The 18,501-nt window shown below is 36.7% G+C and overlaps 1 protein-coding gene across 1 annotated transcript in view; it reads left to right on the forward strand.

Moving 5' to 3' along the window:
* The first annotated feature begins 781 nt into the window (after positions 1–781).
* Positions 782–18,501, forward strand: part of LOC128803031 (N-acetylated-alpha-linked acidic dipeptidase 2-like) — a 31,468-nt gene continuing 13,748 nt past the window's right edge. Inside the window, exons 1-12 of the mRNA XM_053969605.1 lie at positions 782–869; positions 2,357–2,468; positions 5,362–5,548; positions 7,108–7,209; positions 8,007–8,132; positions 8,801–8,987; positions 10,006–10,099; positions 10,430–10,528; positions 12,535–12,620; positions 13,238–13,357; positions 13,766–13,848; positions 16,687–16,750. Coding sequence (XP_053825580.1) covers positions 782–869; positions 2,357–2,468; positions 5,362–5,548; positions 7,108–7,209; positions 8,007–8,132; positions 8,801–8,987; positions 10,006–10,099; positions 10,430–10,528; positions 12,535–12,620; positions 13,238–13,357; positions 13,766–13,848; positions 16,687–16,750 — 1,348 coding nt within the window. The remainder of the gene's footprint in view (positions 870–2,356; positions 2,469–5,361; positions 5,549–7,107; positions 7,210–8,006; positions 8,133–8,800; positions 8,988–10,005; positions 10,100–10,429; positions 10,529–12,534; positions 12,621–13,237; positions 13,358–13,765; positions 13,849–16,686; positions 16,751–18,501) is intronic.

Below are 18,501 nucleotides of genomic sequence, written 5' to 3' on the forward strand. Positions count from 1 at the left end.
CAAAATGTGATGATTCTGTGAATGTATCTTTTGGCTATTCCCTGGGCTGCAGTTGTTTCCTTCCCCGTGAGATACTGATGAATTTGACTAAATTAGACTAGGAAAACTTGATCTTAAGAATCTTGTAATCTTAAGTGCAAGTAGCTAGAGAATATAGGAAATAAATTTGTGACTTTTCCTAGTTGCAAATTGGATGATATCTGGCCAGTCTAAAGTATATTCTCAGCTGCTGCAAGTATACATTACTTGCTAGGGATCAATGCTACCAGGGATTAAAAAGGGAAGCAATTCAGCATTTCGTCGGTAAAGAGGAAATAAGTTTTCCCTTAATTTCATCTCTTGGCTACTTCCACTGGAACAGGTTGAGACCAAGCCTAAATCAGGAATTTTCAAAACTTTCAAAATCAAAAAGTCCTAATAATTAGTAGAAATTAACATCTTAAATACTACATGTACATTGCTCGGTGCACAGCCTGGATACGTATTTGTTACAGAGATACACACCCAGAGATACACACCAGAGATACACAGAGGGGCTGTCTGGTGGGGTGAGACTAAGAAATGGAAGAGTTTAATTGTATTTGGAAAACCATATAATCACCATCACCCAGGGATTAAAGCTGTTTAGTTAGCATGAGAACTGAGAAGCAAAGAAGGCAGGGACAGCCCTGGGGCTGTGGGTGGAAGGAGGAGGAGGAGAAGAAGGAGGAGGAGAAGGAGGAGGAAGGCAGCTGCTTGCCAGTCCCCAGAGCCTGCCAAGCTGCCGGCCAGTGCTGACTGTATGGCCGGGAGCAGGAGCAAGGCCACCCTCCGTGTGTGGCTCATGTGCCCTGGGCTGCTCGGCTGTTTCTTGCTGGGCTTTCTTACAGGTGAGTACGGAGACCCAGGGGCTCAGCCCCCAGCTTCTTTCCCCCGCACACACTTGTGTGCAACTCCTGTTGTGATTAACTCACCAGCAGGGAGATGATGCTACTCTTCAGAGGCATGATAAAGTATTTGTCCCACTGCTTTTCTAAGCTTTTCTGTCCAGCAGTTTCAGTCTTCAGGGAGTGAGGAACAGAGCGGCTCTGTGCTTCAGCTCAGGACAAGCCCTGATGAACTTACAGCTTCCCAAAAGAGGCAGCCAGGCATTCAAAGAGAAAAGATTAGTACAAGAGTTTGAGACTTCAGCGATTGCAAGATGTCCCAGATTTTTTTTTTTAATTTCCATTTCCTGTTTTTTCCTGAAGTTATTTTTAAATGCTCCTATTCTGCTGCTATTTTAGAAATGAAGGGTAGAATGTAGAGGAGGAGTTTGACTGACAGCCAAGTTACTGAAGTTTTCATTATGCACAATGAACTTTACTAGAGATTCTTTTCTGAAGTCACTTGCAGCATTTGATTTCAAATTAAAATTGCATGTCCTTTTTAAACTTGTGTTGTAACACAAACCTAACACTAAATCATGCAAGAAAAATCAATGATGGCTATTAAATATATAAAATATTAGTTTAATTTTGGAGATCCCTGAGCTGCTGATTTCTGGTCCTTGTGCTATGCTTATACATTTCCCTGAACAACATTTTTTGGCCCAGCTCCAAAACAGGATACTGAGCAGGATGGACTTTTAGTCTTAGTCTTAGACTTTTAGTTCAGAGTGTTACTAAAATTGTATTTAAGTGTAACAGGTCATATATATTGTGCATGTGACAGCACATGTATTTGTCTTTCTTATAAAAATTTTCCCAGTTGAGATTGTCTGGCTAAAATAATAAAAGGATTTTTTTTGTTATTGTTTTTTTTCTTAAGACAAACTCATACAATTGATATACCCTCTCCTACTACACATTTTAAAACTGGCTTGGGTGACAGTTAACTTTATTCTTTTAATTATTAAATAGATTAACCCAGATCAATCTAGTTAAATAGATTAACTTCCCCAAGTCTGTAACTATTACAATGCTGGCAGGGTAGCTGTTGAGTCCTAGACCTTCACTTTAAATATGCTTACACATCTATTTTAAAATCTAGGCATAAACTAAATAAAGTAATTTCATCATGAGCATCAGGAGTTCGAACCTCACACTACAAACAGCTGAGAATTTAAACTATAATTTAAAATTAATGAGAGATGAGTCTACCTTAAAAAGGGGATTTACGAGGGATTTAGGGTTTACTCTTTTCATTATGTCACTTTTAGGCATTCAATCAATTAAATATATTTTACTTTTCTGCTTGAGCCCTCTGACACTGACAGAGGGTGCTCTAAGCCCTGTTCATCCTTGTGGTTTTAACTGTTTAGCACCACAGGTTGCACCTGTGCTCAAACATGTGAGGACATTCTTGCTGAGTAGGAAACTTTTCAAATGTGTTTCAGGATGGTTTACAAAACTGACTGAGAAAAGCCCCAACTTTTCAGATGTGCATCAAAATGTGAGACAGAAACTTGTGGCTGAAATGAAAGCAGAGAACATCAGGAAATTTCTTCGGTAAGACTTGTGCATCATTTTTTGAACAATTTTATCATTCAAAAAAGCCAGAAAGTGAGAACATTAGTTCCAAGGAAGGACCTCTGAAAGCAGAGCTTTTAAGATGTTTTTGAAGCATTTGTATGGAATGTCTGAGGGAAGAAGGGAGAGGCTTACAACTCTTCTGTTTCCCCCCTTCCCCATTTTCAAGTCGTTGTACTGTCAAGTGTGCTTCCCTCAGCTGCATTACTGCCAGAGCTTACCAGTCTTCATGATTTAATGGAGTGTGCCTTTTTTTTTCTTCACAAGTATCTGAAGCTTTAACCTCAGATAACTGTTTTCTTTCAGACTGAGATGATTTTTCTCTGTTTGGGATATGATGATTGACATGGATTACATCTGACTGATCATCTGTTCAGTGTCTCTTTAAACTTTCAGTTTGAGTAGATAATCTAAGTAGAAAATTAATCTATTAAAAACTAATGCTACAAATTTGCATGGCACTGAGTTGCATGTATACTTACAATTTATAATTCCTTTAGTGTGGCCATACTGGATAAAGTGCTGTTAATTGGGAGTTCTGAAATCCCATTATACCCTGTCTTCTGTTCCAGAGATAAAGGACTCTGTCCATGGTCAGTGTGCATGTATGGTTGGTAAAGGCTTGCATGTTGTAACTATTAGTAAATATACTTTTTTGCATTGTAGTGCATCCATGCAGTTCATCTAAAAGACTAGGGATATAAAAATACCCTTTTGTTTTTTCCATTCCTCTGAAAATGAAAAAAACCCACATTATTGTGTGGGTTATTTATATTTTCTATAGAGGAACAAATATGCTCACATGAAAAGTAAATAAATACTCACTCTGGTTAGTAAAATGTTTGTATTCGGCATGTAAGTCAGCAGCTGCATCAAGAACATCAAAGGATTACTGACAAATTTGATTTCTATACATTTATTCTAAACCCAAAAGGTTTCATACCTAAAATCAACAAGCTTTTCAAGTCTACAGGTCTAATCTTATTTTGTATTCATTGCTTTCAGTAGATTGGAGAGTTCCTGAAAATTATGTTTGAGTGAGAATCTAGGCAACACAGTATGAAATAGCTCTGTAATTAGGCCAAAGTCTCTTGGCCGTGGGATGTTAATGGTTTCTCATTTGTCTGCTTGCTTTGGTGATGGGCCAAATGCTTCGTGCTGGTTGGGGACTTTTTTTTTTTTTTGCCTAAATTCAAATAAAAATCAGGAAATTCAGAGAAATTGTATTAACACACTGTCCAAAAAGCTTGTCAAAAATATAAAAAAATGTGAACTTGAGAATTTTGATCTATATTCTTCATTTTTCAGACAACCACATCTGCTTTTATCATGTGGGGAAAAAAAAATGAGTCTCAGAAAATGTAGACACTTTGGTTTTAGCATTTTATCAGAGCTCTGGAAAGGATTAAACTGTTTGGAAGGAAAATTTGAAAAAAAATTGTGTGTTTTTCCTGATGGCATATTTAGAATTTAGTATACTTAAAGAATTAAAAGGTACTTAAAACACTAGTGAGAATTAAAATGGAAGAAGCAAACAAGCAACAGTGTTTGGCAACGGTTGCTTCCAGACTGGTGCATAACCTCACAGTTTAAAGAGAGGGAATGACAACAGCAGAGAGCAAAAGGGTTTGGTCTACTTAGAGAATCTGGATGCATTCAAATCCTGGGACCACGTGGGACTCATGTGAAAGACCTTTATGTTATGATTGCAATGTTGCTGTAGATGAGAAATTTTGATGGTTGCAAGAGGCCCCAGGTGTCTGGAAAAGGCTGATATTGTGCCCCTCTTTTAGTAATGTCAGCCTGGAGGGACTCTGAGCTGGTCAGCTTCAGGTCTGGAAGGGTGACAAAACATCCTTCTGTAATCAGTTTTCAAACCCATGAAGGACAGAAATGTAGTTGAGAAGAGTCAGTATTTATTTACTATTTGTTTGTATGGTCAGCATATTGCCTTCTGTGCATGAGTGGAGACATTATAGTGGCTGTAACAACCTTGACTTTAACAAGGCTTTGGATATTGCTCTCCTTTGGAAACTGAGGAAGTGCAGAACAAGGGTTGAAAACAGTCTGAAATGACAGGCTGAAGTGATATTAATCATGGTATTTGCTACCACTAATTAATGGTAATTGCTGGTATCTGGTATCTGTGGGGCAGCCATTGACAAGTAGCCTGTTGGGAATTGGAAGCTGATGCAGAGTACCTGGCTGACTGATGAGCTTTCACCGTTCCTTACTTGTTCCCTGGGCCAAACAGATTGTACACAGATTTCTGCAGGGTAGCCCAGAGGGACTGGATCCTGTTTGTGACTATTTATCAACATTATGTTTTATAACTGATATGGAAGTAAATGTTAAGAAGGTTTTGTTATTCAGGCTTTTGATTAAGAAAAAAGAGCAAACCTGTGCAGATAATTTAATGTAATGATTTTCAAGTTAAACTTATTGGGACATTAGGACATGCTATGACAACAGTACAAATCCATGATCAGATACCAGAATTGTCTGGAAGGCTCCTTTCTGAATATGTAGCTTTCCTGTATTTATTCCTGCTTCTTGCATACTGCTAATATTATTTTGCTGAATCTTTGACATTGATTTTCATTGCTTGTGTGTAGAAGTGGCTATTCCTGTTATGCAAAGAAAAAAGTTCAGCTGACTTATCTTAAGGCCTCAGGAAAGATCCTCTGCTCTGAGTATATTTTGTACATGTCCTGAAGCAGACTGATAAGCAATCATGTTTTACAGCTCAAGCTTTAAGACCTTACTGTCCATGCAACCTGTCTTGAAGATTAGCTTTATACACACTGATCCTATTTCACTATTGTGTATCTCTGCATTTGCTGCTTACCAGTGGTTTTCTGTTTTATTCTAGTTCATTTACCAAGTTGCCTCACCTCGCAGGAACTGAACAGAATCTTCTTCTTGCCAAAAAAATTCAAGGCCAGTGGAAGGAATTTGGATTGGATTCAGTAGAACTTGTCAATTATGATGTGCTTCTTTCATACCCAAACAAAGAGCAGCCAAACTACATTTCACTAATTGATGATCAAGGGAATGAGGTGATCTTTTCAATGACAAAACTATGTTAATGTAAAACCTAAAAAGCCTCCAGTGATTTCCTGTTAAAAACGTGTTTTCCTCTGTATTCTCACCTACTCAGATCAGCATGTGCTTTATATTATTAAAAAAAAAAAAAAATCCAGTGCAAAGGGAATTAATATTTAGAAATGGTTTTCCAGGCTATGCAGAATACACAGCAAAGTGGCTGAGATCTCAGTGCCTCTTATGGAAGAGTGAGGATGTGTGGAGGGGCTGCAGTTAACACCAGTAGACCATAAGGTGTTAGTAGGGTTCAGCTTAAGGTTCCATCTAGGCTAATATCCTGTTTCCATAAACAGCTTTAACTGGATGCACAGGGACGTTTAAGAACAAAAGAATGTATTTCAGGCATGCAGTTCTTCCAGTGTCTAGCTGTTTTCAGCTCAGGGGCTTCTCTGAATGTGCTGCAATTAGTCTCTTGAAAAATCCTCATTCAACCTTTTCCAAGTATTTATCCAGTCAGTGACCCTCATTACATCTCTCTTCCAAGTACCTATCCAAACCCTGCTTGAACATCTGTACAATATTTCCTTCCACAGCATGCTGAGGTAAGGAATTGCGGAGATACTATCAATTTTATATAGTATTGCCTTGTTTCCCTTGCTCTGAACCTGATCCCACTGGCTTCCTATGGTGTCTCCTAAGTTAGCGTTGGAAGTACTAATGAACTAGTCAGTCTGTAGAGATCTTCTCCCTTTTGAATACAATAAAGAAGTAGATGTAAATTCTGACAAGGATCCTGAGCAAGGAGAGGAGGTGAGATTGCAATGGCAGCATTATAGCACATAGGTAAGGATGAAGAGCCAGGGTAGAAAGTAAGGAATGTGTGCTCAGGGATGACACGAGCTTAGAGGTGAAAGAGTGAAGTTCTTCCAGAAACCCTGTAACAATATCTCAGCTACAGTCTCACAAGGTGGACATGCACCTTAAAGCAACATGAGTGTTACACTGCATAATGATAAAAGGTAGCACGTTTAACTGGAGTATTACTAGATAAGAGATAAAAAGAATAATAATGCAGATGGGAGAAACCGCAAAAGACACCTGGGACGGCATGGATGAACCAGATGTCTTTTTTTCTGTCACCACCTCTTGGCAATCTTCAGCAATTTTCTTTCCTTACACGTTCAGGCAGTGACTGATGAGCATCTTCTGACACATGATCTCTTTGTATTCATATCTGCATTCTATTACAAAATTTCAGCTCTGGATCCCTACCTGTGTTTTTGTTTGAATTTATGTGTACTAGTTAGAACTGTATTTTTTTTTTTCTATCAGTTTATGGAAACTACAATTTAAACTGCTGACAAAGCTAACTAACTTGGCAAAAGCCAAGGCTTTTGGTACTTTTCATCCAAAGGACTGCAGTATTTTGAAATAGTAATTATTTGACAGGGAGTCTGATGCACAGAAACTGAATAACTGTCTCTTCTGACTTTAAACTATAATTAGCATTTGCTTAGTGTGTGAATTTGTGCCTAGAATGTTTGACCAAAAATGAGTGTTAATTTTTTGATAGGTTTTCAATACATCATTGTTTGAACCACCTCCACAGGGGTATGAAAATGTTACTGGTATACTACCACCATATAATGCTTTTTCAGCACAAGGAGTGCCAGAGGTAAGAAAATGGTACTATTACCTATTTTTTGAAACACTTTCTGGACAGATTGCTCCAACTTCTCAAAATATTTGTTGCAGTAGTTTTAATTACCATTTGTCTTAATTAAAGAACATTTAGGTACAAATAGGCCACATATTATGCAAAGGTTAGAAGTATTTTATGACCAAAAAAAGAGCTTTCTCAAATTGCTAGAACTTTGAATCACATAATAAAAAAGTTTTTATCTTGATGAAGAATTTTGGATACATCTCAGACTGCTCCATATTATTCAGTCATATGTAGAGAACTTGTTTAAGGCATAGGTAGAAGTATTAATATTTATATCAAGTGGAAGATATTTTAGATTAAATGAATGCCTTCAAAGGCCATAAAAGGTCCTCACTTAATCTGCTAATTCATTATAGAACAGGTTAGGGACAAAATCGCATTGCATAAATGAGTGAATTTATATAGTAGTGAGTGTTTGTGTATGTAAGGCATACCACTGCTTTGTCACAGCCAGAGACGTTTTTCAGTTTCCCAAAATACTCTGGTTTATTTTCCAGCCTGCTTTTAGGGCTGTTCTTAAGTGCAGGATAATAGCCAAATGCCAGAATTTTGTGCCAAAGCTTCCTATAGAATATTGTGGATATATTTTGCTATAGTTTTTATGGGCACTGGATTTTATCTATAGAAATGAAAAAAAAAAAAAAAATCCTCTGTCATAGATAGTAAATGGAACTTTATTTCTGATAATGGGCATTTTGTTTGTTGACTGACCATTTGCCACAACACTGCTTTTCTTTTCTGCCCAGGCAGATCTGGTGTATGTGAATTATGGCCGTACAGAAGATTTTTTTAAGCTGGAGCGTGAAATGGGAATTAACTGTACAGGAAAAATTGTCATTGCCAGATATGGGAAGATCTTCAGAGGAAACAAAGTAAGGGTTGTGTTTTAATTTTTCCTCTGTGGGTCAGGCACTGTTCATGGTAGAGCTTGAGGGAATTAGTAAGGGCTGTTCATTGGAACATATGAGCAGAAGGAAGCCTGCAATGTATCCATTGTGACTGCAGTCTAAGAATAACTTCCAAAACGATAAAACCAGATGAATGTATTAAACTCCTGAGACAGAGATGACTGTAAACTCCCTAGGCAGTTATTGCAAGAGAATAGTTTAGGGAATTGAGTAGTTTGTAGAGCCAAGTCTTTTGATACATGCCATCCACAGAACTGCAGTACTTTGAAATAGTAGCGTTTTGACAAGGAGTCTGATGCACAGAAACTGAGTAACTATCTCTTCTGACTTTAGACAGCAAATCTGGCAAAATTGGTGACAGTGGGGCAGTGGGGATGGTGGTAAGGTTTTGTGCCTCATTTTTATGTTCTGTTCTTTATTTCATAGCCTTGAGCTATGAATAAAGGTTTGACACAAAAAATGAACGTATTGCCTTTCACTATGCTTGGTTCTTCTGCTGAATCTGGGGTAATTTTCACTCTTTCACATACTTTTCTTCTAAAACCATGCCTGCATGGAAGCAAATCTCAACGTTCAGATTTATTGCTGCATTAAAAAAAAACCCCGCATCTTAAAACCGAGGCATTTCACAGGTTAAAAATGCCATATTGGCAGGAGCCAAAGGGATCATACTTTACTCTGACCCTGCTGACTACGGTGCCCCAGGAGTAGATGCTTATCCAGGTGGCTGGAACCTTCCAGGTGGAGGAGTCCAGCGTGGGAATGTTTTAAATCTGAATGGAGCTGGGGACCCTCTAACACCAGGTTATCCTGCAAAAGGTGAGTGCAAATTCTGTAGTCTGGGCCATCAAGTACTTTGTAAACTGTTGCTGAAAGTGTGGCACTAGAAGTTAATTTACTTTCAGTACAGATGCACAGAAAAAAAACTGCTTGAAATTGTTATTGACAGTAGTTAATTTTCTATTGCACGCTAAGTTCTGTCTGTGTCATTCTAACTGCTTTCAGGCAGTGGAATAAAGTTTCTAGGAAACTCTTTGTATTGTCCCACCCTTGTGACAAAAAAGCAGGATGTATAGGTTTACAGTCTGTGAAGCAGCAAAAAATGACTGAGAATTTATAGCAATTTAAAAATATCTGTGTTTCTCAAGAGGGCTGCTTTAAACTAGGTTATACTTTGCCATCAAAGAGGACTAATAGCTTTACTTGGAGGTATGTTTCCTTGCTGATCATAAGTTCCAGGCAGAAAAAACAGTTTAAAATACTTTTAAAGGGGAATAAAATTCCTGTAGCAAAAATTAGAGCAGCCTGGAGTCTTTCAAAACTATGATGCCTGCCAGTGCTGGGTGCTGATGGGATGACTATACAGGGATGCTTCTGGAAAGCTCATGGACTTGTGTGGCCACTGCTGGGGGCACAAGACAACCTTAACCCAGGAGAGGTTGCGTGTGCCAGGCCCAGCAGACTAAGAGAGACACTGGCTGTCTTCAACCCAGATAAATGCATCTGTGGATGTCCCCTGCAGCCTTGTCAAGCAGCTGCACAGGTGCCATCTTCACCTCGCACACCAGCTTGATTTCCCCAGAGCCAGCTTGGAGGAGATGTTATAACATGGTTGGACAGCAAATCTAACCTTGCATCAAGGGGACATATTTTGCACTGCTGTGCCGAGGCATTACTGGGTTTGCTGTTCTGTCATTACAGTTTGGTTTTCTAGAAGCAGTGTGTGAGAATTAAAAAGAATCATGCATGCTGGTGGCTGCTCTGCTCAAAAGTGTTTCCAGTTTGCTTAAAGTGGCTAAGAACGCCATAAACTTGATATTTTTTTCTGGTTTCTCAGAGTACACTTTCAGGTACAAAGTTAATGAAGGTGTGGGGATTCCTAAAATTCCAGTTCATCCCATTGGCTATCATGATGCAGAAGTATTACTGCGGTGAGTATACATCAGTCCTCTTCTCCAGAAGTCAGTATTGACAAATGTGCAGACAAATTTTTCATATTAAGATGGCAAAATCTATGCTGTTAACTTGCATTTGCTACTCTTTTGTAGTAATGAAAGTAATTCAGAAGTAATAATGTAGTAATTATTGTAGTAGTAATGTAGGAATTCCAGAAAATGTAGAAAATTCAAAGCATTCTGGTTTTGCAATAATGCTTTTAAGAATTTTGTAAAACCACCTGGGTTTTGCTGCAATAATTATTAAGAGAATTTAAGGTTTCATCCTAATGGTCAACTGCATTTATCTTGGTTTCCACTTCACAGTGCAATGGGAGGACCTGCAGCTCCAGACAGCAGCTGGAAAGGAAGTCTCAATGTGTCTTATAATATAGGGCCAGGATTCACAGGCAACTCTTCTACAAGGTCTGTTTTAAGACATGTCTGTTTATACAATATTGGAAAAAAAAATACTCCTCTGATGAAAAGACTTTGAAGCAATACATCTAGAGATACCCTGGAGATATTTACTTCCTTCTGCTAGGGATACATTTGGATATAATTATTAGAATTCCAAAATAAATTACATTAGAAAAAAATCAAAAATTAGCAGATCAGGCTACATGACAATGACATTTGGCAATAAATTGCAATAAAACTAAAGATCACTTTTCTGTAACTTTTTCACATAAAGATTATTCAATGAGGACTGTTAATGGACCTCGACGAACAGTGTGTAAAAATGGTGTATCATTATCACTACTCCATCTCCTGCATAACAAGAGTATGTCTGAATATATACAGAATTTTATAAAGATTTCATTTATCATTACTCTTTTCTGCTCTGCTTTAACACAAGCTGAAAATGAGTAAAGTAGGAATAACTAAATAAAAAAGCATATTTGACATAATTACAGTGCTGTTTGGAGTATCTTGAAGAGCTACAGTGAGAAAATATGATTCCTCCACAAAACTTGTATTTTTTGAATAGGCTTTTTAACAGCTTCCTACTTGGTAGAATAACTTTTTTTTTTTTTTTTTTTTTTTTTTTTTTTTTTTTTTTTTTTTTTTTGTAAATATGGATTAATTCTATACATACTTCTTTCTCAAAGTAGTTCCATATCAAAATGAACCTTTTGATTCTAGGTAGAAAGTCACTTGCACATGGAAAGTGTGCACATAAATGCACGTTCAAGGCACTGGTGCCTGTTACTTTCTGGGCAAAGATCCAGTGGCTGTCCTGAAGTAGGTTTTGGTTTTGACAGCTATGCAGATTTGCTACTGGAACGATAACTTCAAATGTGGATTTCCTGAAGTTTTGCCAGACACAAAACACCCCCATTGTTTGGTGCTTTGTTTCTTCCACAGCTTAAGGGGGCTGAACACTGTGTTAGTTTAGCTCTCGGAATACCTGGATTCCCTTTGTTTTTATAAAATTTCACAAGTGGATTTTACTGGTGGGGGACAGGGAAGAAAAAAATGTTTCTAGTAGAAGGTTTTCTGCCTCTAATGGAAGATTCCCTGCTCATGACAGGGAGGTTGGACCTAGATGACTTTTAAGGTCCCTGCCAACCCAAACCATTCTGTGATTCTGTGACTGACAAGTCTTATTCACTTAGATCTGCTGTCCTGAACAGAGATTTCAAATTATTCCTGTCGCTGTTGAGGCAGGACAGGAATGAATATGACTCCAAGTCAGAAGGCAAAAGAGAAGTGATTTATTTCAAATACATCACTCATTTTATAGAGCACATTGTGCAGACCAATTTCATTGGTCTTCAAGTAAAAACATCTCACACCATTGGTGTGCTGTGAATAGCACACAGTGGCAGAACATATCTATAAACAATGTGAACAGCAAGAGAGATAGTAAATTGTTTACATTCTTTTCGGACTCTTTCCCAGGCTTAGCCTAGTAGAAATTTCCTTTTCTCTCTGACTGAACTGAGAATATCCATATATTCCTGGATAAATATTCCTAATGACCCTTTCTCCAAGTTCTATACTATTGCATGACCCGTCCTAGGAAACCAAAGTGTATTCTTTATAAACATCTGCATATCCACAACTATAATTTTGGTCAAAATGTAGATGTATTTTTAATTACTGTGCATGTTTTTCAGTTTATTCCTCTAGTACACAAATATCTGATTGGTTCCTACAAAAACAAAGTTCTATAAATTCTGTAAATCTTTGCAAATTTGTAGACTGGCCCAGTTCATAGGCTTTTTTCTCTGGCATCAGCAGCAGGCTAAACTGAAATAAAAAATGGGTCTCTGAGAAAGCATGACAGTGCTGAACACACATTGGATCGGTGCTGAAAACACAAAGCAGGACAGAAGCATAAACACTCTGGTTTATGTGTTATTAGCATTGGCTTTTTATTGGCTTATTAATCAGAAATGGTTACTCCACACTCCCTTTCATTTCAGAAAAGTCAGAATGCATGTTCATACAAGCAATAAAATAACACGAATTTACAATGTCATTGGCATCCTCAGAGGAGCTCTGGAACCAGGTGAGCATCAGGTGCTTGATGATTTTAATTCCTTCTTTCTTTTGTATTTGTTGAAATTGTACTTGTGTTGTAAGAAAGTGTTTTAGATAACCATATAACATAGAGTCTTGAGATTTTTTTAGTAGTTTTTCTGTCCTTCCTATCACACTATTTGTTATTGGCATTCCCAAGAATAGCATTCCCTTTAAAATACAGTGATAGACATAGGAGAATGTATTTTTATAATGCCTGTCACTTTACAGTAGGCTTCCCCTTACATCAGTCATACATTTTGCCTTTGCAAAAATTAACATAATTCAAATTACAGAAAGCCAGTGATGGTTTGGTACATTAACATTATACTATCGATATATTATATTATTGATACATTATACTATTGTAGCAGGTCATACACAACAAAGACTTTTAGATAGAAAATATTATTAAATATTTATTGTCTTTAGTTGCAGACCTTAGTAGAGTAAGTGAATGATTGCAGATTCCCTTTAAAAAGAAACTTGTAGCACTGGTAATTAGCTTCATATTTGATTTCATACAAGTAAAGATGCAGTCAAAGGAAATCACAGGTAATCAAGTGCATTTTTAATTATTAATTGATACTGTGTGTTTGTTTCCAGACAGATATATTATTTTAGGTGGTCACAGAGACTCTTGGGTGTTCGGTGGTATTGATCCAACCACTGGTGCCGCTGTTTTGCAAGAAATTGTACGGAGTTTTGGTAAAATGAAGATGGAAGGTAACTAATTTACTACAGATGCAAAATGATGGATATGGAAAACAGCAGCTTTGAGGATCAGTACTTCCATAAGCTGTTGTATTGATTTAACTTTTCACCTCTACAGAAAGTTTTATTTCTCATTATGGAAGTTGTAGATTCATTGAAGAGATGCATATGTGGCATTGTGTGGTAGTTGGCTGAATTTATTCCCTCGTGAATGTAACGGTACCCTCTTAGCTGTGCAGAATGAAAATATTGCATTAAGAAGAAATGCCTCTGAAATAATATGTTCCTCTAATGATTTTAGAGAGGATTTTTTTACTGTTATATCAGTTAAGTGCTGGTTTTAAAGCAATTTCAATTAATTATTGTCAGTAGACTTTTAAAGTATAAGTTGAATTTTCAAGTTTAACTATGTAATTGCAGGTTGGAGACCTAGGCGAACTATTATTTTTGCTAGCTGGGATGCAGAAGAATTTGGATTATTGGGTTCCACAGAGTGGGCTGAGGTAAATAAAAAGCTGTGTAAAGCAAAGCAAAACTTGAGAGTGTGTTCCAGGTGACTGCAGTACCCAGGATCTATTCCTAAACTGCAATAAAAACCTCCATGGTAAAACTGGAGCACAATAGACTCCTTCAGGTGTTGTGAGGCACTCATGTATTTATATAAATTACCTACCTACCTAGCTTCTTACAACATAAGTGCACTAACTCTTCTAAGATTTAAAAATCTACTTTGATTCAAAGTTATTATCCCACAATGGTCTCTGTGTGGAAATCTATCTCGTCATTTAACAGAATGATAGCATTTTATTTAACCCAGATTGGTCTAACTTTCTATTGAGAAATTCCTTAGTTTCTATAAATTCAAGTTCAGATCCTGAACCTCTGATCCGTAAGCATGCCAAGCCTTTGTACGAAAATCAATCCTACTGGGCATATGAAAGAAGAGGTAATCTGTGAGTGAATAGATCAAAATTCCTGTGAATTCCAGCATTGTAGAGTCTCAGGAGCAGGACAGTCAATTAATTCTGTAGGAGGATCCTTGACTGTATACCTGCCTGAAAGAAGAATATAGGCAAATTCAAACCAAATAAGGCTCTGGGTATTTTTATCTTCCTTTTCCTATTGGGCATGTTATTTTTATCTTCCTTTTCCTGCCTGAGGGAAGAATGTTGGGAAATTCAGAAGTGAGGTTCTGAATACTTACATCTTTCTTTTCCTGTTGGGCATGTTCAGTTCTTAGTGGATTTGTTCAACCCCAATAAGGAATATAGGTCTTACAAGAGTTTTCGTTGTTTTGTCTGTAAAATCCAAATTAGAAATAGAGCAGGAAGAAAATCGCCTGATGAAGCACATTTCTGCTAAACTATATCGATTTATTAGTACTAAATAGTTTAACAGTAATGTGTTGTCTTATTCTTCTATTAGAATTTTATTTACAAGTTAATATTTAGCTGTGTGGATAGAGCTTTCAGAATGTATAAAAAATCTTTTTAGTTTAGTTTATTGGCATGTATTTCAGCAAATCACAAAATTACACAGCAAAATGGCACATGTCAGAGGAGGTAACAAACCCAAAAAAATGCTTCCAAACACCAAGGGGATTCCATCACTCCTCTGGTAACAAAAAGCTGAGATTTCTATTTCTTCAGATTTGCACTATTTTTTTCACCCATACACTGTTTGGCTTCCAGCTATAACAATGTCTTCATCTTACTGCTGGTTTATGAAACATGAAGAAAAAGTAATTTAAATTATTTTGAATCATTTACTGAGAATTTTTAAATAGTTGGCTTTAAATTTTCATCCCACCTGATCTCCTGAACTCCACTGGTGGCAAAAATATGCTGTATGTAAAACTTTATTTGTGATTTCTTTGTCTGTGTATCTCTACATACATATAGACGCTGTCATAACAAAAAACACACAATTGTTTTCATTATGAGGAATATGAAACAATGATACTTAAAAGATCAAATTCTCTTGAACAAGTCATTAATAAATTAGGGAGTTTTCTTATGTTCTATTTGTTAAATATTGCTACTGCTGTTCTGTAATGGGTTTTGTGTAATAATTTGGTATGTAGTAATCTATCATTCATTATTTCATGAAATGGCAGCTGTATAAGGTTAGAAAATTGTAAGCACAGTTCATATTTGAACATGTCTTTTAAGATTATTTTTTCCTTGCTTCATCTTGGCGGTGTGCATTACTACTCTTTTAAACCTAAATTGGATTCAGTTTCTCTAGAGACATTCCTCACAGCTTACATTCCTCTTCTCTGCAGCTGCCAGATCTGTAATGTATTAAATCTCGAGGAAAACTAACCCATGATATTCACCATCTCCTGTGTAAGAGAAAGAATTAAACTGTGGCAATATCCTTTTGCTACACAGATGATCTCCATTGCTCATAAACAGGAATTTATTTATGCTGCAAATATTATTTTGCGTATACGCAAGGCCCCATATAAGCAAGTACAGTCTTGCTCCTTCCCATCATATTCTTTTGCAGGATCTCTTCTCCTGTTTTTTGTTTTTAAGACATTAGCTTAATTATGTAGTTATCAATCACCAATTAAATTTGTAGTTCACATGACTTAAAAATTATTAGCTGGTTTATAAATTGAATGAATCAAGTAACAATTGCTAACCTAATTAAAATATCTGCCACAAAGCCAAAATCTCGTGAAATACCATTTACTGATTAGAATATCAATTTCAAACATAATAACCAGTTTGCAAAAAAATAAACAAGATGTCTGTATATATTTATTTAGCATGAAAACAATGCTTAGTGGTCTCAAAATAGTCAGTCAACTGCATTTTAGTAGAAAATTTCAGTGCTTTGACTTATCCCTTTTTGAAATGGAAGATTGTAGATATGGCTTGGTTTATCAGTGTTAAAATTGAGTTCAGTGCTGGGAGCACATATGGAAAACTAGGGATTAAAAGCATGGAGGAATGCTGGCTGACCCCACAGTCACATGTTGCATGTTCAGAAAGTCCAGAAATGCAGAGCTAAAATGCATGTAATAACCTTATTTTACTGTATTACAATTCTATTCAGTAATTTTCCTGCTCCATCTTGCTCTTGTGTGATGCAGCAGGCAGCATCTACATTTTGTGGATACTCTCCACAACAAATTAAGTCCCAGAAAGGAGTAATGAATTTCATATGCCCAGATCATTTGCCCATCCTCAAACAATATAATTAGTAAGGTACACAGTAGTAATTATCCTGACTGAGATCTTAATGGTAATGCTCTAAAAAACTGTGCACTTGACATGCTCTTGACTAAATGCCACTAATTGTAAGTAAGAATTATACATTTACAACCCTAGGAAAATGCCAAAGTCCTTCAGGAACGGGCAGTCGCTTACATCAATGCAGATTCTTCTATAGAAGGTGGGTCTTTTATTTTAACTTTACCTGACTTTACAGGTGTAATTTTTATTAATTCTCTGTGAATTATTTACTGCATGAGATAGGTATTGTGGTGTACAGAATAAGTGTAGCAAATACCAAATTAAGAGGAGAGAGAGAACAATTTTAAGTTTTCATGTTGCTTTCTTTTGCAAGTAGTGCCATTCATGAGCCGCAGTCCACTTGTCTGAGTCCAGAATGTCTCCTCTGGAGGAGTTTATTATTCTGTGCTAATGAACTGAGCATTCTGTATGTTAAACTGTCTCTTAACTGCATTAACTTCGATGTACAATTGTAGTTTTTATATATGACAGTCTGCTTCTTGTTCTGGTCACAGCTCCAGCTCCTTTCCCTGTGGAATTATAATCTTTTGAGACAATAAATTATTATGATAGTAAAACCTCAGGATTACACTTCGTGGGGGTGGGAGATGCTTTGATGCTTTGAGCCAGTGTGCTCATCTTTGTTGATTGCCAGGAGCAGGGGGTTATATATTTATTACAGCAGGACTTTTTTAAAAAAAATAAACACTGAATAGTGTTTCACAAAAAAACCTTATCCATCATTATCCGATTTACTGCGTCCTTCAGATTATGAGAAGAATAAGTCATTTAGGAATGCTGCTTAGAAACTGGCCTTTTTTTTGAGAAGGCCCAACACTATGATCTATATCACAAAATCCTTCTGAAATTATGCTGCGCTTTATTACAGAAAGACCTTTTTTACTGTTTTCTCTGCTGAAATAATAGTCAGAAGAGTCCTGTGAAGCTGCTCTGTATCATAACCTCAGTTACTCAGGGCATTACTCTTCCCATGTCAAATACAACTTATTTAGATTTCTGTGTGTGAATAAAATGGATATCTATAGGCATATTTAAGAACTCTTTTTATTACTGTCAGCTAAAAATTTTGTCTGCCACAAAAGGATTGGAAAGAAAGAAAAGCCAAGCCTAGTTTCTAAATGCTCACTTAGAGTTGGGGAATAAGGAGGGTTGGAGCTGTTCCTTCATTTATGCTGCCTACATGCTGTGTAAAAAGTAGAGCAGAATTTCACACCTAGAAAATCTCACAAATGAAATAATAGCTTTACAACTGCTTCATATTCTCACCATGGATTGTAACACATATTTTTTAGTTGGTTTGCAGCCAACATGCTGCTGCCTTAACAATTTTCTTCTAAATCTTGATTATTCAAACATGTCTCTTGCTTTTTGCATTAAAGAAAATGTGAAAGCAAAACAACTGGAAAAGAAGTGTGTAATAAGGAAAAGAACACCATGTTCAGTGCACTGGTTTAAGTATCTTGTACATGTCTCACCCGAGAAGTAAAATCCCCTGTAGACTCATACCATCCATGTACTCTGAAAATTATTTTGTTTATCATCATATGTTCTCCACAGCACTTCTTATACCACTTTTTGGACAGCAAATTTTTTCTGTTTATTGTCCTATAGCAATTAAAAGAAGCAAAGCAAGTCATTGTTTTGAGCACTTCTGTGGCTTGAATTTTCAATTTTCACATGCAGACTCTCCTTGGAAACATCATTAACATTATCTGGTATTTTTTCCATCATCTTACTTTCTGCCTTCTGTTCAAAAGCTTTGGGAAGTGTATGAGTGACAAGAGCTTGTAGCTAATGAGGGATAATTATGCATTCTTTAGAGCTATGGGAAGGCTTAATTACATCACTATGGATGTACTGTAACCAATACATTATTGCCTTGTAGTGGCA

This window comes from Vidua macroura, chromosome 2 (assembly GCF_024509145.1).
Source record: "Vidua macroura isolate BioBank_ID:100142 chromosome 2, ASM2450914v1, whole genome shotgun sequence".
Taxonomy (NCBI): Eukaryota; Metazoa; Chordata; class Aves; order Passeriformes; family Viduidae; genus Vidua; species Vidua macroura.